This window comes from Bos indicus, chromosome 16, assembly GCF_029378745.1.
Source record: "Bos indicus isolate NIAB-ARS_2022 breed Sahiwal x Tharparkar chromosome 16, NIAB-ARS_B.indTharparkar_mat_pri_1.0, whole genome shotgun sequence".
NCBI lineage: Eukaryota > Metazoa > Chordata > Mammalia > Artiodactyla > Bovidae > Bos > Bos indicus.
Genome location: NC_091775.1, coordinates 62,195,222 through 62,219,937, shown reverse-complemented (window position 1 = coordinate 62,219,937; position 24,716 = coordinate 62,195,222). Strand labels below are relative to the sequence as shown.

General features: G+C 55.5%; 1 protein-coding gene across 2 annotated transcripts in view; it reads right to left on the bottom strand.

Moving 5' to 3' along the window:
- Window positions 1-400: 400 nt before the first annotated feature.
- The window catches only part of QSOX1 (quiescin sulfhydryl oxidase 1), a 41,604-nt gene continuing 17,288 nt past the window's right edge, over window positions 401-24,716 (bottom strand). The window contains exons 3-13 of one of the 2 annotated variants that reach the window (XM_070768531.1): window positions 24,113-24,158; window positions 23,482-23,584; window positions 21,067-21,157; window positions 17,733-17,878; window positions 15,928-16,062; window positions 13,817-13,946; window positions 9,313-9,435; window positions 8,336-8,483; window positions 4,512-4,691; window positions 2,003-2,226; window positions 401-1,167 (exon numbers count right to left, since the gene is read on the bottom strand). In XM_070768531.1, the coding sequence (XP_070624632.1) occupies window positions 1,159-1,167; window positions 2,003-2,226; window positions 4,512-4,691; window positions 8,336-8,483; window positions 9,313-9,435; window positions 13,817-13,946; window positions 15,928-16,062; window positions 17,733-17,878; window positions 21,067-21,157; window positions 23,482-23,584; window positions 24,113-24,158 (1,335 nt within the window). In that variant the 3' untranslated portion in view covers window positions 401-1,158. Of the gene's footprint in view, window positions 2,227-4,511; window positions 4,692-8,335; window positions 8,484-9,312; window positions 9,436-13,816; window positions 13,947-15,927; window positions 16,063-17,732; window positions 17,879-21,066; window positions 21,158-23,481; window positions 23,585-24,112; window positions 24,159-24,716 lie in introns of both variants that reach the window. The other variant, XM_070768530.1, reaches the window with a different exon arrangement.

Genomic DNA, 24,716 nt, shown 5'->3' with positions numbered 1-24,716 from the left:
CTCCGGGCACAGAGAGCTCTGTGGGCAGTGGGGGACAGCCCGTCCAGGAGTGAGAGGCTGTGACAAGGCCCCTTGATCCCCCGTGAGGTGACTGGATCCCAGACGAGGCTGGGTTTTGCATATTCTCTCCAGACGTGGACAGGCTTCCCTGGGTGGCCCAGCGGTAAAGAATGTGCCTGCCAATGCAGGAGACACGAGTTCGATCCCTGGTGTCGGGAAGATCCCTTGGAGGGGGAAATGGCAACCCACTCCAGTATTCTTGCCTGGGAAATCCCACAGACAGAGGAGACTGATGGGCTACAGTCCATGGGGTCACAAGAGTTGGACACGATTGAGTGAGTAAACAACAACAGCAATCCAGACCTGGATGCTAGTAGCAAGTTAAAGAACACACCGGTGCTTGCCTTAACAAAATAATTTATTCCACAGCCCCTGCTAACAGTGGAGGGGAGTGGGAATCGAGCCTGCGGACAGCATCACCCTCCCCTCTGACCCTTTTAACCTCTACACGATGGGAGGTGACCCTCGAGAGGAACGGCCCTCTCCTCGCTTTGGCTCCCCCCACAATCATAGATTAGCATCTATTTTGGAGACTAAAATCAAAAGACAGAAGACCCAATGCGGTTTGAGCCCAATTGGGTTGAGCCCAATGCGGAAAGCACATTCAGAGCAAAGGCTTCACTGGCCCTCTCACAGCTAAGGCACTAGAGACCAGATAGCCCTCCGTAAACCCCACACCCCAGCCCGGTACCGTCACACACCGGCTCCAGCCTGTGTTCCTCCTGTACCCAAGGTTTGGGAAGGGAGCCAGCCAGAGGCTCTCCTCCCAAAGACCTCACCTGGGAGAACAACAGGACTTCCAGAAGCTTCCAGGACCCCTTCCAAAGCCAAACCCCACCCGGGGGTTGGGGCGGGGGTTCTGAGGGGCTGGAGGATGGGCAGGCACAGAGGGCCACAGGCAGTCCTTCCTTCTCTGGCGCAAAGGGCTCTTTGCAGCAGGATGGACGGAGTCCCGGGAAGCAGGGAGGGGGTCCACTCCAGTCCTGGGGCCCCTCCTCTGGAGAGGGGAAGCCTTGGACACTGCAGCCTCATCAGCCCCAGTTTAGGGCCAACACCAAGCGGGAAACACTGAAGCTTCGGGGAGAATGAGGCAGGACTTCAAATAAGCTGAAAAAGAGGAATTTGGCGCTGAGAGGCTGGGGACGGAGCCTCCCGACCCCGCTGCCCGAGGCTGCCCTTGCCCGTGCTGGCAGATGGACCCGGGCCCTCTGCACGTCTCCCTATGTATGGACCATCCCTTTCCTGAAGCCCCAGGGAGGTTTCACTTCAGCAACTGGTTTCGCTGGGTGTCCCCGGCCAAGGAGCAAGGGGAGGGAGGCAGAGAGGGCTGGAAGAGCCCGTGGACAGCAGCTTCCTATCCTGCCCCCATCCCGAGTTGGACAGCTCAGGCGGTGGGGAGGCTGGCATAGCCCTTCAGAGCCCTTATCCTGGCCCGGAAGTAGGTGTACACGGCCAGCAGGCCCATGAAGGACAGGGAGTAGAGCCCCACGCAGAGGCTAATGTCTAGGTGGGAGAAGTTCCCGCCCAGCATCTGCAGCCACTGGCCCTGGCCCTGCCCGGCCCCAGCCTCGGGCTCCCTGTCAGGGATGCCCGCCAGCTGCTGGGAGCTGCGGCCCACTCGGCCCAGCTCTGAAGGGCCTCCAGGGAGGTTCCTCCCAGCCAGGAACTCAGCCAACAACACGGCTCCTGTGTCTCTCCTGCTCAAGCGCTGCTCCCTCTCTGGTTGCTTTGACTTATCCCTGTGAAGCTCCACTACGTGCTCAGGAGCTCCCGGGTCTGGCTCGTCTGTGGCCGCACCAAGGCCAGCCTGCATCTTGGGGTGATTTGCCCCAAGTCCCGCCACTGGGATGGTGCCTCCAGGGGCCTTTATCCCTGAGCCCACCGGGATCTCAGCCTTCTCAGGGGCCAGGGTAACATTTCCGGTTGCCAGCTCCAGCTCCACCTGTTTTGGGATGACTGCCATCCTCTCTGCACCCCTCCAGGGGCCCGGCCCAGCTGAAGGAAAGTCTAGGACGATGTTGCTTGGGGAGAAGTGGGTCTTCAAGAACTTGAGGATGTTGTCCAGGTCCCACACAGGCGTGCCCCGGAGTTCATTGTGGCAGGAGGAACAGAGCTCGCGGGGTGGCCACTGCACCTTGGGGAACTGGGGGTCCTCGCTGGGGGCGCCTGGGGAGAGAAGCACACATACAGACTGCCTGTGACACACGGACACCCAGAAACCCAGATCTCACCCTTCCATTCACGATGCCAGCTCCCTCATCTGCACAAAGTGGGCACCCCTGCCCCGGGAAAGGATATGCATGCAAGAGGGCAGATAACAGGCCTAGCACAGGGCCTGGCCCACAGCGGAGCCCACAGTAGTGCCCATCTGGACAAGGCGGTTCCTCCTCACCCCCGCCACGCCACAGTTTCTCCCCCAGCCACTTCCCCGTGTCAACCCACTGTCTCTGTCACCTTCGCTGCTGGTTTGTACCCCTGGACCAGACAAGGGAAAGGGCGAGAAGACACAGAATGATCTGTCTGGCAGGCTTTGGTAGGTCCATTAGCATTAACCCTCTTTGCATTTTTCTGAAAGTTCCCATATTTCACATGAGTAAAGATACATTCTTTTTGTAATGTTTTTAAAGCAAGAGTTCAAGGCACATGGTAGTTTCGAGGCTTCTCCTGCACCCCCTGCAGCCCTCTAGGGTAGGTAGCGGGTAGTGGAACTCTGGGCTTCCTTGGTAGCTCAGCTGGTAAAGAATCCTTCTGCAATGCAGGAGAGCCCTAGGTTTGATTCCTCGGTCAGGAAGATCCCCTGGAGAAGGGATAGGCTACCTACTCCAGTATTCTTGGGCTTCCCTGGTGGCTCAGATAGTAAAGAATCTGCCTGTAATGCGGGAGACCTGGGTTTGATCCCTGGGTTGGGAAGACCTCCTGGAGGAGGGCATGGCAACCCACTCCAGTATTTCTGCCTGGAAAATCCCCATGGACAGAGGAGCCTGGTGGACTACAGTCCCATAGGGTTGCAAAGAGTCAGACACGACTGGGCGACTCAACACAGCACAGTGAAATTTCCTCCTCAGGTGGGTCCCAAGGGCTGGGCGCCTGGATCGGGGAAAGGACACTCAGGAGAGAGACAGGGAGTTGCCTTTCCTGCCAGGCTGCTGGAGCCCCAAGCGGGGCCAGCTCTGTGGGCAGAGCCCCAGGCTGAGCCCCAGAGGACCTGCCACCGGCCCCTTGCCCAGCGTCACCTGGGGAATGGCAATCAGCCCATCTCTCTTGGAGGAGGCACCTCTACTAAAGGTTTTATGGGGGAAAAAAAAAGTGGTTGGGCAGAATGAAGCAGCAGCAGCAAGTGATGTAAAAATCAGAATTGTAAAATCAGAAGGTTTATTTTTGGGGAGGGAGCAACACGGAGATTCCAAGGGTTCAGTGAGAAGTGATAGCGAGCAGGCCTTGCAAAGTGAGCACTCCATTTGCACCTGCTCATTATTGTTACTGGCTGATCCGAAAGGGCAGTCCTAGAGAGAGTAAGGGCACTGACTTCCTGGCCCTCCAGCAGCATCTGGGCCCCCGGGAAAGCCGGGAGCCTGCAGGTCACACAAGGCTGGAGGCTCAGATGAGCTTTTGGTGGCAGGGGCGGGGCAGGGGCAGGGAGAGAAGGAGTGGGAGGAGAGATGGCACGTGTCTCCTTTAGAAGTCCACCAGGAGGCCCCAGGAGATGCAGACAAGGGCAGCCGCCTGCACGCCACCTGCTCCACTGGCTCCTTTAACCTCGGCCTGCCCTAGGCCTTCTCCCCCGCCTCCCACTCCTGGGAGGTCTGTCCCAGCCAATCGCACTTTCTCTCTCCCTGCAGAGCAGCCCAGGCTTCCATCCACAGATGGCTGCTGGTCACCCCTGGAGTTTAATGCTTTTGTCTGTGGGACCCATCAGACTCCTTAACACAGGGGAATAGAAAACACTATAAACAAGGGAAACGCAGAAGACAAGGCCTCGTCCTGTGAGAATCGGTCCTTGGCTTCCAGGAAGGTTTTTCTTCTCAAGCACATTTTATCATTAGACCCCTCCCAGGGGGGTGGAAAAACCCAGCTCTTTTCTCTTTATTGGTTTGAGAAAGGGGTCAATAGCCAGGAAGCAGAACAGGGAAGCCAGGAAAAGGGACCCCAGCGGGCCAGAGGGAGTGGCCATGGTGTTGGGCAGAGAGAGAGCAACGGCATTGGAGGCCCAGGATCTCAGGGTGCCGAAACCTCAGTCTCCTCATCTAGAAAATAGGTCTAGTGATGCTGGCGTACATCAGCAGGGCTGGGAGAGCCCGTGAAGGGGCTCTGGGTGTTAAGCAACAACATGGAGTGTTACCTAGGGGGACAGTCAGGGTCCCGTCTCCTGCCTCTGGTCCAAGACTCCCAAGTTCCCCCACCTCACCGTCCCTCTGCAGGTGACTCTGGCCTTGGAGATGGCCCTTCCTTACCTGCGAGGCGAGCGTTGACCTTGTTGTGGCTGGACCAGAACCAAAGGACGGCGCTGTTCAGACTCCCCACCCGGTGCATGGAGCCAGAGGCCATCTGCTCAAAGTGGCCAGCGCACTCTCGGCAGCCGAAGAAGAAGCGGACGTAGCCCCGGATGGCTTGGAGGACTTCCTGGGCCTTGGCTACAGGGAAGAGGAGATGTCAGTCACCGGGGGCCCTGCAGGTTGCTTGGCCCTGCCGACCCCACCACCAGCCCCATCACAGGCCCACCACGGCCTCCTCTGCATAGGGCACACACACTGGGCCCAACTGATGCGGGGACTGGTCTCTTCGCCTACTTCACCTTCCAGGGGTGGTCACAGCTCTGACTCCATCCCCCACCCCAGACTCTTAAACCTCAGTCTCCCTTGTCTGACTCTTATCCAGGCCCTCATCACTTCCTGACACTTAGGATAGAGTCCAAACTCATCGTCAGGACACTCAGGCTCTTAGAGATGTGGCTGGAGAGTTAAGCAGGGGCTGGAGCGCCCACCACCAGACCTGTGGGTCCCTACCCTGCCCCTCCTGCTTCAGGCTTCCTGTCGTGACCTGCTCTCCATTGTGTCTCCTCCCTTGGGCACTACAACACCCAGAGCCCATCCTGATCTGGCTCTGCACATCCCCTAATTTGTCTCCATCTCTCCTCAGCCCCCTCATGCCCTCCCACTGGGCTCTCTGGACTGGCAACATCACAGGCTCTGAGCCTCTTCTTGCTCCGACATGGGCTCCTCCCTGAAGATACCACTGCTCCCTCAAGCCCGCCCTTCTTGAACCCCTTTGTCTTCCACACTCCACACACCTCAGGGCTAGAGGTGGTGGAAGCACCCTCCCTGCTGCTGGCTGCATGCAGACTCTGTCTCCTTCCTGCAGTGAACCCCCAGCCCTTTAAAAGCCCGTCTCCTAGTCCCACCCCTCTGCCCACTGGGACCGCAGCACCCTGCTCTCTGTCCTGCTCACCACCACTCCCTGGGCCCTTGGTTTTAGCAACTTCGGTGTCCACACCAAGGTGTGCCTTGCCTCTCACCGCCTCAGTCCCCTCAGCTCCTGCGTCCACCCCCAGCACTCCTTTTGCCTGCCCTCATGCTCTATACCTCACCCCTCTTGCCTCCTCCAAGATTTCACTCCTGTCCATATTTTCATTTGCTATGGCATCATCCATTTCCTCCTTGTATGAGCTCCTTCCGACAGGAAAAAATAACTACAATAAAGAAATTTCTCTCTGACCGGGGTCATACCCCAATCACTCCCCCAGTACCTCCAACTTCTCCCCGGCTCTTCTCTCTTCAGCCCAATCCACCCAGGCCTTTCTCTCCACTAAACCCTGAAACAGCTCTTGCCAGCGAGGTCCTCCCTTGGTATCACCTCCCCCAGCACAGCAGCATCCACTCAGCTGGGTCCTCTCTCTTGATACTCTTTATGTTGGGGGCCTTCTTGAAATTGCAACGGCAGCTCTTTCTCAGTCTCCTTTGCTGGCCCCTGCTCTCCACCGAGCAGAGGTCTGGAAGCTGAATGCCCCAGAACTCAGGCCTATTTGCACTCTTCTCTGCCCACCCTCTAATGCACTCATCCAGTCCCCAGGTCTTAACTACCATCTACATGCTGACGACCACAAGATTTGTGTCTCTGTCATGGACCTCGGCCCAGAACTGCGGGCTGACTGTCTGCATCTCCATTCACAGATTCCACAGCTGCACACGGTTATGTGTGCCCTCTCCCCATCTACTACCACCCCCGAGCCTTCCCATTTCTCGGCTCACAGAACCATCATCCAACAGACGTTCAGGCCCAAGTCCAGGGTCTGACCAAAGTCCTTCATCCTGCACATTCTTTATCCAATTCCTCATTGAGTCATATCAGCTCTGCCTTTAAAACATACCCAAATCTGCCCTTCTTACACGTGCTCACCTAACAACTCCAGTGCGAGCTGCCACCACCTCTCCGGGACAAGTTCTACAATGTCCTAACTGGCTGCCCTGCTTCCACCTTGCCCTGCTCTAGCACACCCTCCACCCAGTCATCTCTCTAAAGCATCGATCGTGTACATCCCTCCCCTGCCAATGGTCTCCAGTAGATTCTTATAATGCAGGGACTGAAATCCAATTCCCTCCCTCCCCAGGACCTCCAAGTGCCCACCTCCTCTCCTGCAGCCCCCTCCTGGCCCACTCTGGGGCTGCAAACCGCCTGACTTATTTCCTGCTCTTTCCAGTCCTTGACCTGTGTTACGGGCTGAACTGCGTCCTCTAACGTTTTTATGCTGTAGTCCTAATGCCAGTCCTTCAGAATGTGACTGTATTTGGACACAGCATCTTTAAAAAGGTGATTAAGTGAGAATGAGGTCACCGGGGTGTATCCTGTTGCAATATGACTGGTGTCCTTGTAAGAAGGGGACATTTGGACACAGCCAGGAACACCCAGAGGGAGGACCATGTGACGACCCAGGGAGACGACGGCCATCTACAAAACCAAGGAGAGGCCTCCGTGGAACCCACCCTGCCAACGCCTTCATCATGGACTTCCAGCTTCCAGAACGTGAGAAGACACGTTTCTGTTGTTTAAGGCCCAGTGTGTGGCAGCTCGTTGTGGCGGCCTGAGCAGATTCAGGCGGCCCCGGGGGGCTCCTGTCCCAGACATCCCACCACTGCTTCCCTCTCCCCAATCAGGTCTGAGCACTGGGCCCCTCCTCAGAGGAGCCTCCCCCAGCCAGCCAGCCCGTCTGAACACGCAACCCCTCCCCAGCCCTTCACCCCACCACGGGCTCTGTCTTCCTCACAGACTCACCATCACACCTGAAGTGATCTATCCGTGTGTTTACTGTCTGTCTCCTGCCACTGGAATATTGTCCCCTCGAGGCAGGGATGTCTTGCTGCAAGCACTGCTATACCTGACCCCTAGCGTGGGGCCTGGCTCTTCAGAGACGCTCTGTAAATCGTGGCTGACAGACCGGCTGAATGTCCGCATGCCTGGCCACTCCTCCAGTTCCCTCTGTCTCTGCACAGGCCATCTCCTCCCTCCAGGACTCCGGTCCGTCTTCCCCCTCACTGACCTCCTCCTGCTCTTCCCAACATCATGGAGCACTCCCTCACTCCCCCACCCCCGCGCATCCTCCTTTCCCCGTTGCCCCTGGGCCCTGGCACACGGCCCGTCAGCCCTGTGCCCACCTGCCTCACAGTCCACTGGCGGCAGGGCACATCTCTCCCACCTTTGCGTCCTCCAGGCTGGGCCAGGGCCTGGAGTGAGCCTGGTGCCTCAGGGAACGGGGGCTGAACTGGGTGCCCACCCATGCAGTCGTTTCGTGTGGCTGAGAGGCAGGGTGAGTGACGGACAGCAGTTGCATGGTTTGGGGACAAAACAGGGCAAAGGGGGCAAGGTTTCCCCAGCTTCCCCTGGAAAATGATTTTTTCAGGGAGAAATACAGTGAAGTTGTTCAGAGTCCATGGTATTAGCTGCATACATTGTGAAGAAGACATAGATTTTTTTCTTTACAGGAATATAAAAAACAGAACTAGATCTCTTTCATGAAGAATAAAAATAAAGCAAGCTTGTAGCTTCGAGAAAGCCAGGGAGCAGCCTCACACCCCTGAGTTTGTGAGGCACCACCCCGGGGGCCATGAGCAAGACGGAGTGGCAGGACAGAGTGGCCTCTAGGCCCTCCTGCTCTGGGTCCACACTGGTCATGTGTCCCCAGCTGCAAACGCGGACTCCCCTAAGTTCAGGCCTGCAGCAGGGCGCCAGCAGAGGGCGGGATGGGGTGGGCTGAGGCACAGCGGGTGCCCGGGCCTCCACTCACCTCTTTCCTGAGGATGGTCTACACCTTCCTGAGCTGCCTGCACCGTCAGGAAGTGGAACAGGATCCACAGGGAGCAGGGAAAGCCCCGGAAATGCGGCTCACTCCCCTGGCAGCCCACCCAGTTCACCTTCTCCGCGATCACAGTGCCCTACGGGACACACAGGAGCGTGAATGCATGTGCAGAGAAGAAACAGGAGTTGCGTGGGGAGTGGGGAGAGCAGCTTGCAGGAGACTCCAGTTCTGCACGCAGCCCTGACACAAACGGTCCCTTTTTCAGTCTATCGCCTTGAGGTGGGAGTTTCCCTTCCGCTGGTGACACCCATCAAACGAGCAGGAGGGCTGAGAGACGGTGACACAGCCCAAGTCATGTCCCTCCTCTAGCCTCAATCTCCCCCTCTGCAGAATGAGCGGTTCATCTCTAAGGGTCCTTCAGGCTTGACCCCGCCCCCCTACCACACACACACACACACACACACACACACACACGCACGCACACACGTCTGTGAGGTTCTGCACCTCTGCTGGCTGACGTGCCCACCTGTGCAAACAGCAGTGACAGCAGGAGCCCAGAAAGCGCCCCTGGAGAGAAGCTGTGCTGAGGAGCCCGGCAGGCAACAGAGGGCTGTGGTTAAAAAGCTCTCCCACCAGGGACATCTCACAACCAGCTCTAAAGCCCAGCTTAACTACTTACTGGCTGTGTGGCCTTAGACACACACAGACTTACTTGACCTCTGCTTCTTCATCTGCCCAATGGGAACAGTATCTGCCTTCTACTAATGTTGTAAGGATTAAGTGAGGTCTGGAGAGAGAGCGCTCAACAGATGGCGGTTCACTCGTGACCAACACAAGGACTCAACCAAGACTACAGCCTCCTTCCTAAATGCGGATTGGTGAGGAGGTCAGAGGGGACAAGGTGGACCCTTCTGCTCCCATAGATATGGAACATGGAGGAGAGCTTCTTTGCCTCCCAGACTCACCTCCTTCCTGCTGTCCAGCGCATTTTTAAAGAAACCGTATGGAATTTTCTTTCTCTGCTGCTTCTTGAGCCAGTCGTTCATGGAGTGCAGGAAGTTCTGGACTAAGGGCCGGCCACGGAAATACTATGGAAGCGATAAGTGGACAGTGAGAAGCAATTCGCCGGGGGTTCCCCTGGGGAGGGTAGTGGGGGTGGGCGGAAGGGGGCTCAGGTATGTTCTGGAATGTTCCAAAAGCACCAGGAAAACATTCTAAGACCCAAATGTGAGGAGAGAAAAAAAAAACACCCAAATGTGGGCTCCTCACTCACTACCTTTGCCCTGGGACACCGGAAGGTGAGGCAGAGGGCTGGGCAGAGGTGCTCAGTGGAGCTGGGCCCTCAAGGCTGCCCCTACTCCAGGCTGCAGGCTGGGGCTCTGACCCCTGACCACACACCCACTGGGGGGAAGGCCGAGCACCTGTGTCACTGCCCAGGGCGGCTGGGACCCCTGTGCCACACGGGCCTCTGTTCAGGTAATCTTCTGATACAGCAGCTGATTAGTGAACTGACCAGCTGGGCTGGGCTGGCAAATGGCCTTTCATTTGTATTCCACGGGCTGCCAGTGGCGACCAGGCAGCACAGGGGCCAGAGCCGAGATCCAAATCTTGATGGGAACTCCCCGTAGTCTCTGAGGAGCAGGAAAAGCTACTCTGAAGATAAGTCAACTCAAATCTGATTAGTATCAGCACTTTAAAACCACAAGGACTCCAGGGAGGAGGATGGATGTGTTGTGTGTGTGTGTGTGTGCACGCATGAGCACATGCACGAGCATACCGGGGGTGGGGGAAGGAGAGAGGGGGCTGCAGTAGCAGAGCAGGTCAGAAAAATCATCAAGAAGGTCAGAAGGACAATATAGAGAAACCTGGAGGACAAGAGCACAGAGAAACATTTGTAAGAAGAAGGAAGCTGAAGACAGGAATGATCCCCAAACAGAAAAACATGCCAAGGGATCCAGTCTTCTGAGGGAGTCATGGCGTGTTCTTATCAAACCTCCGGGCAGGACACTGTCCCCCAGCGGGAGAAATGGCCAGAAAGAATCCTGTGCTTTGACACGCTGCCTCTTGGTCAGCTCACACTGGCCTCTGGGTTCTCAACACAAATTTATAGCTTCAAGTCAGCGTTTCCTCACTGACCTTCACCCGCTGTCCTGATTAGGAAAGATGACGCCCTCTAAGGCCACGGTGTCAGGAGGAAGGATGAATTAAGGGGCTCTGGACCACAGGGAGTCACCCTGTGCTGGGAGCAGGGAAACTGTGGTGACCACATGCCACCTAGTGGCCAGTCCTGCCAGCCGCTTCCGTGAGGGAGCAGGGAGATTCCCTGCTGGGCCACAGGGCAGACCCACAGCTGACAGGTCCCTGAGGCTGAGCAGGCGGAGGGAGCTCTACGCCCCCCAGACTTTCTTCGGCGCCCCAGGCACGCAGTGGGCAAGGGTGACGGTTAGCTCAGACATGAATGTGATGCGACGATGCTAGAGCCCACCTGTGGGGTTTTGTTCTGAGAAATACAGATAAGCTAAAACACAAAGGAGCACTCTTCAGAGTCTGACACCTTGTCAGAGGTCAAGGAATGGGGTGTGTGTGCGCGCGCTCTGTCATGTCCGACTCTTTGTGACCCCACAGACTGTAGCCCATCAGGCTGCTCTGTCCATGGAATTTTCCAGGCAAGAATACTGGTAGTGGATGGCCATTTCCTACTCCAAGGGAATCTTCCCAACGCAGAGACCTGAGTCTCTTGCATCTCTTGCCTTGGCAGGTGGATTCTTTACCACTAGCACCATCTGGGAAGCCCCTCAAGGAATGGTTCAGTTCAGTTCACTCCACTCAGTTGTGTCTGACTCTTCGCGACCCCATGGACCACAGCACATCAGGCCTCCCTGTCCATCACCAACTCCCGGAGTCTACTCAAACTCACCTCCATTGAGTCAGTGATGCCATCCAACCATCTCATCCTCTGTCACCCCCTTCTCCTCCTGCCCTCAATCTTTCCCAACATCAGGGTCTTTTCAAATGAGTAGCTGCTCCTATTACTGCTACTCAGGAAGAAGCAACCACACAACAAGGGTACGGCCAGAAGTCTCTACAGTCTCAAGGGCTGTGCTGCTCGGCTCAGAGGCCTCCAAGCCTGGGCCCTCTGGCCCACGGCTCCTACCTCGAGTCTGCCTCTGCCCCAGGGCCAGCCCTCTCCTCTCTGAGGGGCGTGTCTTTCAGCAGGGAGGACTTCACCCCAAACTCAGTTCCAGCACTGCTGAGGGCAGAAGCTCGGTGGGCAGCACTTAAGCCTCTGCCTGGTCAGGACTTTTCCTGGGTCGAGTTCTTTTTCCTTACATGGGGTTGGGGGCGCAAACCAAAACCAGCTCTGAGTCCAGCTGAGAGACACAAGCAGCACTCAGTTGACAGCCCCCCTGGGAGGAGTCCTTCAGAGAGGACTGGCCTGTGGGGTGAGGGGGTCCCTCCCAGCTTCCTGGCTGCCCCTCCTCATGTGTCGAGCAGGAAGACAGCCTACAGAACTACTCCAGGATTCTTCCCCTCTCCTGATTCTCTGGGCCAGCCACCCCGGGCCTCAGCCACTTGAGAACCAAGCAGCTCACAGGGCCGGTGGGGAAAGGCTCTATTATCAGATGGGGCTGAAGAACAGGGGCCCTGTCTGCATGGGACACGTGAGAGGGGCCGAAGGCTGTCTCGGCTGAGATTGGAATGGCATGATGGCGAGCACTCACCACCTCCCAGGGTCCTCGGTGTAACCACACCTGCCCGTCACTAAGCCAAGTGGACCAGGAGGTCAGGACTGGTGAGGCGGGACAAGGGGCTAGGAAGGCAGCAGTTCCCGAGGGAGAGGTGCAGACCACCCCCAGAGGGAGCCCCAGCTGCCCCAGACCTGCGCCAGAAGGAGGGGCTCAGACCTGCCCCCAGGGCGAGGGCGGCTGAGTCAGCAGTCAGCCTCTGAAGGGGATGGAGCCCGCATCTGACTCAGCATCCTGGGCAGCCAGAGCCTTGGGATTTAAGTAGGGCAGTGCTGGCAGGGGGCCTAGAGCCACAGAGAAGGGTGTGGGGAGGGAGGAGGCGGCAGGTGCAGAGAGAGGAGGCAGCCGGCATCTCGTCTTCAGAGATGAGGAAGGAGCATGGCAGAGAAAGGGCCAGCTCTAAACCTGGAAAGGGTGTGTATGTGTGTGTGTGTGTGTGTGGGTGTGTGGTGTGTGTGTGTAAGGAGCATGGCAGAGAAAGGGCCCAGCTCTAAACCTGGAGAGGGTGTGTGTGGGGGGCGGGGGGGTGTGTAAGGAGCATGGCAGAGAAAGGGCCCAGCTCTAAACCTGGAGAGGTTTGTTTGTGTGTGTGTGTGTGTGTGTGTGTGTGTGTGTGTGTGTGCATGCCTGGAGGTGTGTATGTGTGTGTTAGTCGTTCAGTCGTATCCAACTCTTTGCAACCCCATGGACTGTAGCCCACCAGACTCCTCTGTCCATGGGATTTCTCCAGGCAAGAATGCTGGAGTAGGTTTCCATTTCCTCCTCCAGGGGATCCTCCCAACCCAGAGGTCAAACCATGGTCTCTTGTATTGGCAGGCGGATTCTTTACCATCTGAGCCATCAGGGAAGCCAGCTTAGATTAGCTGTGCTGTGCTTAGTTGCTCAGGCATGTCCAATTCTTTGCGACCCTGTGGACTATAGTCTGCCAGGCTCCTCTGTCCGTGGGATTCTCCAGGCAAGACTACTGGAGTGGGTTGTCATTTCCTCCTCCAGGGGACTGAACTTGGAACCTCAGTTCAAACCCTGGCCATGACACCTCCTCCCGGGAGGCCTAAGGCAGGTCTCTTGGGTAACCTGCACCTCCTAAGGGGGGTAGTACTGGCCACCCTGAAGCGAGACTGAGAGGATTAAATGCCTGACACACATCGGGTCCTGCGTAAGCAGGAGCTGCACGTAAGCATGGCTGCACATAAGCCATGCGTAAGCATGGCTACTAATGTGGAGGAGCCACGCTGGCAGGAAACTACAGAGGAGTGAGGAATGCATGGCTGAGGCCAGGGAGCTCCCTCTGACTCTGAGTCTGAGAGGGGAAAGAAGAGACTCAGAGAAGCCTTCACTGCAGCATCCACAGCTTCTCCTTTCCCAGTGATCACGACGGGGAGTGAGAGGCCACGCTCCAGGCTCGGCCTGAGGCAGAGGACTCAGGCAGGCAGACGTGTGCAGGTGGGAATACCCCCCGGGCATCTGGCGCCATGTCCCACCTACCTCCCTGCACAGGGGAAGGGGGCTGTCCCAGGGGGCTGGGGGGCGCGTGACTGGGGCCGCAGGGCAGCAGCCCACGGTGGACTGCGACAGCTGGTGGGTCCAAAGATCCGAACCCAACCACGAGCTCCAGAGGAAGGGGCCGGGCTGACTCCTCCAGGAGGGCACAGCACCGGCCTGCAGGGATGCACACGGGTCCCATGTGGAGCTTTGGAATGAGGGGCCCCAGGGCCCCGCTCACCTTGGCCAGCACTGCCATGAACTTTTTCAGGGCCACCAGGCGCTGCCCCTCCAGGACGGAGAACTTGCCCACTTCTATCCGGAGGATGTAGTGCAGTGCGGATTCCAGGTCAGCCATGTAGATCTTGGAGCTGAGGACCCAGAGGGAGCCAGGGAGAGAAAGGGGTGATAACTGTGGGCAAGGGGCAGAGGAGGAGCACCCAGGGCCATAGGGAGAGAAGAGGAGGCACTCCTGATGGTCACAGAGTCCTACATGCTCACATTTGGCTCTGCCAGTAACTAGCTGTGTGACCCTGGGTGGATTACTTAACATGAGCCTCAACTCCTCATCTGTGAGATGGGGAGAGTAACAACTTGCTCACAGGTAGGTTGCTGAGAGGATTAAACAAAAGCACAAACACAAAACCCTCGCTAGCTCCTGGCATAGAATGGGGTCTTCTCTCTGCAGGCCCACAGCCCCACCCCTCCTAGCACTCACAAAAGACCACAAGGAGAAGACTGAGCTTCATGCTCTGATCTGAACAAAGACTCCGAGGGACAGATGAGTAGACCCACAGGGGCACCCACACAACAAGGCTCTGGGGAAGCCAGGCCCTCTGAAAGACCATGGGTTCGGCTGGCTGCCAAGGCTGAGAATGGGGGTTTGGAAATGGGGAAGTGGGGTTTCCAGTTATTTTGATTGCTGCTCTTGCAGCTGCCAGACGGTGGGCATCAGGCAGGGATCCATCTTACACCTCTTGGGCTGACCCCAGCCCTGGGAGAAGGGTTGCAGGCTCCGCGCTGGCTGCTCCACCCCATGCCCATCACTGCTCTTGTGGGATCTGGGCCCAGGGACCTGAAGGACAGGCTGCTTCTTTACCCTTGCCTCCTGACCCCTGGGTTCTGGTCTCGTTCTATGGTGGGCTAGCCCTGGGAGCTTGGGCAACTCAGCCCACCTCTCTGGCCACAGTGATCTCAAGGTAAAACGAAGTTCTGCCCCTCCTGCTCCTGAGGTGGTGGGGAGTCAGCAAGGTCAGCTGACGGGTGGGCACTGTGGCCACCTGCGCCTTACCCTCCTGCCCGAGTCCCCTCTCTCTGCTCCCTTTCTGTGTCCTGGAGTCTCAGTTTCCTTCTCCGTTTCTGTGTTCTGCGTCAAGGAGTGGCCCCCGACTAGAGGGGCTAATGACAGAAGTACCAGCAGAGCCCAGCACACATGGCTAGAAGTGCCAGCCATCACAGCAATCTGAATAGTCCGAAGAATTACAATGTGAATAATTACAATGATCACTCTCACCTTCTCTTTCCTTCTCACCCGATTTACTAAAAACCTCTCCATTAGCACTTTCCATCCTTAGAGTCCCTCATGCTGGGATGCAAAATCCTTCCTGGAATCTGATGACCCCACTCCCTGTTCTCTTGTGCAGCGCCCTGCTGGAGACCACCCTCTGGACTCAGCTCTGAGCTTCCTGCTCAGCCATTTCCACGTGGTACACTCCTGGGGGCCAGAGCAAGAGTCCACGGCCCTGTCTCCCTGCCCAAGGCAGAAATTCTACTCCCAGGGCGGGGCTCAAGAGGCTGAGAGAAAAGAACAGTTTCCTTGTGCTTACAGCTGAGCACAAAGATACTGACTACCCTGAAGAAAAGTAGTGAGCTCCTTGACCCCAGAGGTGTTCAAGTGAGGTCAGGTGCCTCCCCAGAAGGGATGCTGTGAAGGGACTGTAATCTCTGGGCAGGGACCACACCTGCCCTGCACGATTGGTATTTCTGGTGCCTAGCACATAGCAGGTACTCAAATCTGTGTTGGAGAAATAATTGCTTGGGTGGGAAGTTGTTTTGGAGGCTGCAGATCATCCTCCCAAGCTGATTCTAATTGGTCTTGAATAGAGTTAAGCTTAAGGAATGTGGGCATCAGAAAGTATGCATTCCATCGTGAAGAACGCAGTCGTCAGATGCTGCTGCCCCAACAGGACGACTCTCCAGTGCGTGGCCAGCAGCCCAGGTCCCCCTAAGGCCAAGGCCAGCCCTGTGGAGTCAGGCTTGTGGCAAGGGACAGTGTGTGGAAGGAAGGGGTGGGCCGGGGGGCTGTGATCCGAGGAGAGGGTGGGGAGGGGAAGGGATGAGGCAAGGCCTTACCGATCTGCAACTTTCCACACGGTGGGAGCCACCGCGCTGGTGGTAGCTGGCACAGCTGTGGTCTGGACAGCCCCCCTGGTGCTCCCAGAAAACTTCCGCAGGTAAGTGGTGTAGAAAGATCTGGATTCTGTAAGCCTGTGAGGGAAGGGAATCACCGGGGAGAGGCAGTGAGCTCGAAGGAGTGAAACCCCAGAGCTAACTCATGACAAAGAGAGAAGGCTGGTGGGTCCCCTGACGAAAATGTTTATCAAGAAATATTTGAACTTGGTTTGATCTTATCCTCAGTGAGGTCAAAAGCGAGGCACCCCTGCCTCATGTTAACCTTTCTATTCACTGGCCATGCTGTGCCAAGTCTGTTTAACACCAGCCTGAAATCAAAATCCCACCTGGGAAAGAGGCTGGGCCTGTGAATTCCTCGACCTGCCCCAGAGAGGTGGGGCGGGGGGAGCAGGGCACAGGGCACTTTCGGGAGCAGGTGGGTCTCCTGGGGAGAGTGCTACTTCTGGCTGCAGACTGGACTGTGGGTCTGATGATCCTCCCCAGAGACCAAAGATACAAAGTGGCGTGTGTGGCCTCAAGGAAGTACACAAGCTGGCTCCAAGGTACCAGAGGCGACATCACGCCCCAGGGAGGTCAACGGAAGTTTGATACCTGACTTTGAAAAAAAAATCACAGCCACAACCCCCCAAACCACTAAAATTCTCAAGTCTCTTCCAATCCTTTTGATCTCCCTGTCTTCTCATAAAGAGGAGTCCCCAGGGGCAGGCGATGCCTCCTAGACGGGGCCACTGGAGGGAAGGACGTGAAGCCCAGCAGTGTGACAGGACACCCCGGGGAGCCGGCATCAAGAAACATTGCTTTCCACTCCACTGTCCCAGACTGATGTCGATCAATGAGCAGATGGCGCGGAAGCAGCATCGTCACAAACCATTTTCCCCTTCACCAACTCCAAGAGCGGAAACAATGCCTCCGCTCCCACCAGGACTGGCACGTCCTGCCCCTCCCTGTCCCCACTGCCATCCTGCCTCCTCCCAGGCTGCGCTCCTGCTGAGCCCTGGCCCCATGCTGCCGGGTGGCCGGGAGGACCAGGGGCCACACTGCCCGGCCCCAGAGCGGGATGGCACTGACGGCCCCAAGAAGTGGCTCACTGGGCATCTTGGGCCGGCCTCGGTCTCCCTGGCCCTTGGGCCCCTGCCTGTGGGGCCGGGCGGACATCAATCATCTGCCTGAGGAGGGCACCAAGGCACCATCTGGCGCCATTTAATGGGCCATTCAGCAGCGGGAGCCTGACAGAGGGGCTGCGGCTGGCCTGATTGTTTTCTCTTGGCATTTTGGAACTGGCTATTGTCTGGCTCCTAATGAACTTTTCTGCAATTAGAAAACCAAAGGGAGGGAGGGTCAGGCATAGCTGAGTGCTTGCCAGGCCCGCAGCCTGCCAAGGAGTCTGTCTGTGAAGAGAGGAGGGTGGGGAATAGGGCCAGGGCTGCAGTGGGGTTGGTGCAGAAGCACTGGCACTGGCTGGGTGCTGAGTGTGCCAGGGACCTGGGCCTGGACTGCTGAGCTGGGGGGCGGAAGTGCGTGTGCAGCATCCTGGGCCCTGACTTCAGGCTGTAGACTCCCCAACCCTGCCGTAGGCAGACATCTGCTCCTCCTGCAGAGGGTGCTCCCTGCTTGCCCAGGGACTCCTCAGGAGACTTGCAAGGCAAAGAACTCATCAGCCCCTGTGAAAGGCTGGCGGCCTCTCCAGGCAGGAAGAAAAGAGAAACACAGGAATGGATGGGGGAGAGGGGTGGAGAGACACTCACGCGGGGACCCGGGAGAAGGAGCCATTCCGAGACAGCAGGTAGCAAGACGGGAAGTTGGTGACACCAAACTTGTTCACCACGTCACGCTCTGTGTTCAGGACCCTGCGCACTGCTATGCCCTGGTGCTGCGACAGGTCCAATGTCACCTGCAGAGACAGGGGGACATCGGGGCGGAGTGGCCACTGGGCAGAGGGAGCCCTGGGCATGCGCCTGGGTGACAGCTGTGCTCCAGCAAGACTCTCAGTCTTTCCAAGAGGAGGCTTTCATGATGAGTGACAACCACCAACCACATCCAACCCACAGCAAGGCGTGCAAATGCTGCCTCCTTGGAACTGTGCAGGCCACGTGTCTCAAATCTTTGAGGGCAGTCCCAATTTAATGTAATTTTCTTTCCAATGAATTGCAAAAGGCATAATAAAATGTGGTTTCATTTTTATATCTGTACATCAGCAGATGAATGGATAAGAAAGCTGTGGTACATATACACAATGGAGTATTACTCAGCCATTAAAAAGAATGCATTTGAATCAGTTCTAATGAGGTGGATGAAACTGGAGCCTATTATACAGAGTGAAGTAAGCCAGAAGGAAAAACACCAATACAGTATACTAACGCATATATATGGAATTTAGAAAGATGGTAACAATAACCCTGTGTACGAGACAGCAAAAGTGACGCTGATGTATGGAACAGTCTTATGGACTCTGGGAGAGGGAGAGGGTGGGAAGATTTGGGAGAATGGCATTGAAACATGTAAAATATCATGTATGAAACGAGATGCCAGTCCAGGTTCAATGCACGATACTGGATGCTTGGGGCTGGTGCACTGGGACGACCCAGAGGGATGGTATGGGGAGGGAGGAGGGAGGAGGGTTCAGGATGGGGAGCACATGTATACCTGTGATGGATTCATTTTGATATTTGGCAAAACTAATACAATTATGTAAAGTTTAAAAATAAAATAAAATTAAAAAAAAAAAAAAAAGACTTCTACCTATGTCCCAAATCAGAAAAGCACTTAGACACAATGATTTTATTTTTAGAAAGAGTTAAGAGGGAGAAGAACCTGCCTGCCAATGCAGGAGATGTAAGAGAAGCAGGTTCGATCCCTGGGTTGGGAAGATCTCCTGGAGGAGGAAATGGCAACCCACTCCAGTATTCACGCCTGGAGAATCCCATGGGTAGGGAAGCCTATGGTCCATAGGGTCACAAAGAGTTGGACATGACTGAATTGATTTAATTTAATTTCTCCTTCTTAATGCACTAGCATTAAGAAGGAGAAATATAATATTAGGTAGTATTTATTGAGTATGTATTGTGTTTTATATATAGATTGCTTCGTTTAATCTTCAAAAATAACATTCACTGTGAAATAGGAACAATTACTAGGAGACTAAGCCAGGTGGCCCAGAATACCATGGCTGCTTGGATTTAAATCCTGGCCTGATCAGACTAAATCTCTCCCAGACTCCATTTCCTTACTTGCAAAATTGCAATAATACCCCCCTCCAAGGGCTGTTAAGAAGACTGAATAGATTAATTTTACAAGAATGCTTCTAATAATGACCAGTAAATAGTATGTATGTAAGTATCCTTTTAAAAAATCAAACTCCTATTGTACAGTAGAGGCAAAAGCTGAAAGCGCAGCAGTGAAATCACGTGATCAGATCACACGGCTAACAAGTGCCTGAGCTGGGCTATAAATCCCAAGTCAATCTGCCTCCAGAGCCAGGGCTCTTGGCCAGTGTGTCCTCCTCCCTCTCAAACCACCCATCCCTGAGCGCCTTTGCATGAACACGGGTCCCCTGCCCCTGGTTATTAGAGGGATGGAGGGAGTATAGTGGGGAGAGCTATTCCAGTGAACATTCATCAGTCATCTCTACAGGCATGACCCCAGGTGTGGAAGGGGACCCCAGAAGGGCCAGGCATCCTTCAGCAAAGCTCCCTGCTCCTCCCACCTCCATGTTTCCCGTCTCAAGGCTGAGAGGTCTGGAGAAAGCTCAGAGTGTTCTACTGTGCTTGGTGAGTTTCAGGAGGAGAACCACCCAGATCCAACAGTGGTGTTAATTTCATCCCCTCCTTATCTCCTAGCACTGCCTTGGAACATCTCCCGGGCACTGGCCTGTCCCACCTCGGGACCTGGAATAAGCCCAGGGGCCTGAGAAGCTCATGATGTAGCCACAGAATGGCGGGCTGTACACAGCAGGCTGGGATGGATCTTTATAAAGTGCATACTCTTTGCCAGTTACTCACCCAGGTTCTTCCCCTATGCTGTCTCACCTGCTGTTCCCAACCACTCTCTGACAAAAGGTAATTATCACCACTTCAAAGACAGGGAAATGAGATCAGAAAAGTTGACTAACGATCACAGCCATATCACATAAGTAAGGGGTCCCCACCCTCCAGGCTGCAGACTGGTGCCTCCTATCAGATCAGCAGTAGCATTAGATTATAAATAAAGTACACAATAAATGAAATGTGTTTGAATCATCCTGAAACTATCCCCTCCATTCAGTTCGTGGAAAAATTGTTTTCCACCAAACCAGTCCCTGGTGCCAAAAAGGTTGAGGACCACTGATCATAAATGTTGGAGTGGAGATTCCAACCAGCCTGATTTTGTTATCTGTTTCACCTGGGAAGGGACCCCATATCCTCAAGAGGGACTAGATGCTCTCTGAGGTTCCCTCCCCCTGATTTGTTACTCCACTTCTTTGGGGGTGGGGTAGCATAGGAACAACATGAGCTTTGGAGGCAGACAAACCTGGTTTGAAGTCCTGCTGTACCAACTTACTAGCCGTGTGATTTTCGGCTTGTTATTTGACCATCTTTGTTAATTAGAAAAATTAGCAACTATATGTGCCAGCAATCTAGCAATGCTTAATAAATAGCAGATGTTATTATTTTCATTTTCCATGCAAACGTGTGTGCTCAGTCGTGTCCAACTCCTTGCGATCCCATGGACTGTAGCCCTCCAGGCTCCTCAGTTCATAGGATTTCTCAGGCAAAAATACTGGAGTGGGTTGCCACTTTCTCCTCCAGGGGACCTTCTGGACCCAGGGATCGAACTCTAGTTTCCTGAATCTCCAGCATTGGCAGGCAGATTCTTTACCACTGAGCCATCTGGGAAGCCCTCAGTTGCCAAGAGGAAGATCAAAACGGACAAAAAGGCTTTAAACAGAAAGGTCCAGCTCCTACACTTCCCCACTTCCGCCAGCAGGGGGAAGGCCAGTGCTGGGCTAAGAAGTGCACAGGACCAGCCCTGCTCTTGAACTCACTGGGCTCTCTCTCCCACAATGTCTATCCTGGAGATGCAGGAACCCTGCAGGCAGCTCACCTCTCTGCCCAGGTAGGAGCCTTCCTTTTCAAAGATCAGGGCCAGATACTCTTCATTGTTTCTTGCAAAGAATCCAGTAATCTCCTCCAGCCTGCAAGAGACACCGCTGGCAGTCACTCTTTCTGTGGTGAGAATAAAGCAAAACTGCTGGTGACAACCGTCCTGGCAGACACAGTACTGTGGGGACAGCCACACACATCTGCTGTTTTCACACAAGGCTTCGCGCAGTCTCCATACCAGCCTTCCAGCAGGAGTAAACCAAACACTGATTCTCAAAAGATTCTCTGTTACCTAAACCTAAACTAATGTCTGGTTCATTTCACCAAGCTATTTGGGTTGTTTTTTCAGAGTCAGGAGTGAGTATAGGCAGTCTAGGGAGGAGACCTGGGGAGGCAAGCTTTGAGACCAGTTATTTCTATGCTCTGGCCCAGGGTACGGCCCAGACTTAGAACTGCAGTTTTTATTGGTCCCCTAAAAGACTGGTGTTTATTAGCTATCAGACACAAGTCTTAGTCTGTGCCAAGTCACTACCAACTGGGAGATTTGCTTTTTCCTCTCCTGTAGCAGGCATAAAAGAGGAATTAAAAAATCAGAAAGTCCTGGGTACAGGAGATCTTAGAAGCCATCTAATCTTATCTTAAGATTTTTTAACCTCCTCATTTTAAAACAAGGAAACTAGGGTCCCAGGACAAAGGTGGAAATTAATAAGTCAAATTTTATTATTCCCCCCAAAATCAAATAATTAAGATATAAATTGTTTTTAAAATGCAGAGTTTCAACAGAAAACAATTACATAATACAAAAATGATCTGTGTCCTTATTTCAATAAAAAAGCAGAACCTCATCAGACACGTAACAGTACATGATGGCCTCTACTTTTATCCTCAAACTGATGATCTGTCTCCCTTCTCTGGATCCAATGACACAACAGCTGGCCAATGGATTCCAGCCCAGTGATGGTAAAAACGACATGCCAGAGAGGTGGGGGCCAGAGCGTGCCCCAGTGGGTGGATGGATACTGACAGCCGCTGAGGTGGTAGCAGGTGTCCCCCAGGCTGGCAGAAGAGCAGGCCCTGCAGGCTGCTGTCCACACAGCCCACCCCCACCCCATTCATTCCCTCTCACACTTCTGGAGTAGGCAGCCCACCTTCCATTACACATCTCTGCCTCCTCCCTAAAGCTCTTTAGAAGGATCACTTTGAGAGAGGCTGGCAGGTTTACCCAGTCAACTGTTCTTGAGATCCCTCTGGGCCGAAAGGCACCATGAGGGAAGTGTGGGTATGAGAGAGAGAGACATAGAGACACGGTCATTGAGAAACGTCAGAAGTGAGGCGCGGGGCACAGGCTGGCTTGGGTGTTTCCTGCAGAGATGGGGTCTACTTATGGAACCCCCAAACTGCACCAAGACTAGATATTTAGTCCAGGGTCTCCTGGAGGCCCTCTGGGAGGATGAAGAATTGGGAAAGAGGATAAAAGAAGCATTGTGACTTGGATTCAACAGCCACTGACACTTGGAAACACAATCTCTCAGCAGGGCCTCAGCTTTCGAGACACCAGCACACACACTTAGGGGGCCCTAAGCCCAGTGTCTGCCTCCCGAGGCCCTCTCAGCCTCTGGAACCTTCACTGTGTCCTGCAGCTGGGCACCTCCAGCAGTCCTGGCTGGTACTTGCATCTGTTCCTTCTTGGCCCCTCAGGTGGGCTGTCTCCTATCTGGAGTTCTCATCCAGAAGGGCAGGACCTCGTATTTTCAATCTCCCTGTCTCCCTCATGGGGGAGTTAGGGCCAGAGACTGTGCACCCTGTTATCTTGATTTCCTAGAACAGAGGCAATCCTGGGAGGCTGCCTGAATCCCAGCCACTGGATGCTCTGCAGCACGAGGGTGGGGTGGTGGGGTGGGGGGCGCAGAGTCAGCTCCCCCTCCCCCAGGCACAGCCATGGCTCAGGAAAGGAGCACCTTCATCTGACAGGGCTTTGTGCCTCTCAGTTCCCCGTCCCATTTCCTCTAAATGGCATCTGGTCTCCCTTTTTCCTCCCCACGCCCACCTTCTCAGGGACCCTTCCTCTGTCAGACTGAGCGACATCCTGTCTCATTCCTCAAAGGTTCCTGAGCACAGGTTGTGAGAAGCAGAGCAGGTATGACCCAGAGAATCCCGGCCCACCCTTCCCTTCCCAGCTGGTGGGGTGGGCCCTCTCATCCCGCTCAGCCCCAGGAAGTCAGGGCTTCTCCAGCAATGGGAAGCCCTCCGCCAGCTGCTCGCAGCGGCTCCGGGCTCCAGCCCACTGTACAGGTGTCCACAGCACAGGCAACAGGAGAACCCAAGCCACTGCCCAGCCCTGCTGTCCCCTCCACCCTCTCACTGCCATGCCTGCCATCCTGCCACCCCGCCCCGGGCCCACCCCGGCCCCAGCTACCTGGCAGGCTCCAGCGGGGGACAGGCCGGGGGCCACGTGTCACTGTGGGACTCCAGGGCATCGATGAGCCTCTCCCGAAGCGTCTGCACATCAGCTCCGGCCACTGTAAATGATGATGGGGGAGGGGAGTGATGAAGGGGGCAGGGGATGAGGAGTAGGGTGCAGATCCCAGCTTCCCTCACAGAAGAAAGGGCCCAACGCACGAGCTAGCTCTGAGCAAGACGAAGCATCTGTCAGTCCTCCTCCACGTGAGGCAGGTGGGGGTCACCCCCGGCCCTAAGCTTGGCAGAGGGACCCATCCCTCAGGGCAGGAGAGAGCGCCCCAAAAGCCCTCCACACGCTGTCTGGCTGCTCCTCTGGGTGCCCATCCCACTTTGACACAAGGGCCATTCTGGGAACACCTGACCCCGCTTCCCAGGACGGGCTTCTTCAGCCTCGTTTTCCCGGAGGAATCTTCCAGGCTGGCTGGGGAGGGCAGGTTCAGGAGGACATCCCTCTGGCTTTCCCTGGGGCCCTCCTCCCCCTTCAGACCTTGCTGGGCTCTCTCTCCCCTCTCAGTAGAAGCCCAGGTGAAGGAGGGAGAGGAAGACGCGGACAGCGCCAACGGGACCCCGAGAGCCGGGACACCCACCTGAGAGCGTGGTTCCTGAGCCGGTCTTGGAGAAGGCCTTAAAGAACTGGAAGCAAACACACAGGCAGGAGTCAGTGGAGCTCCGAGTACCACAGCCACAGCAGCTGGGCTGTGGAGGCCCAGCTGTTTACTCAACGGGGCGGCTATGGGGAAATGACTTTTGTGAGCCTGTTTCTTGGTCTGTAAAATGAGAGGAGGAGGTGTCTGCTCTTGGAGAGCACCCGGGTTCCTCTCCCCAGTGTCCTGCGCCCGAGCCCTGCCCCCACAGCTCTGGAGCCCCCGGGGAAGCTGTGGCTCAGACACTTGACTGGAGGCAGCCTGTTTCTACGAAGCTCAGGGACCCAGCATGTAGGACTAGTAAATAGCTCCTCTGTGACTAAATGATGCAGGCCCGTCTGAAAAAATAAAGTGAAGTCACTTCATACCCCCAGCCCCACCCTGGAAAATGTCAGCGGCCTTTGGAGGCCATCTGTCCTGGTTCCTTATCTTGGAAGAGGGGCAGAGAGGCTGGCGTCTCTGGCCTCCAAGGACTCTCAGCCTGGTTCGGCACACTCCAGAAGGGAGGCGTCTCCAGTTCAGTCCTACTGAAGGGTAGGCTTGAGCC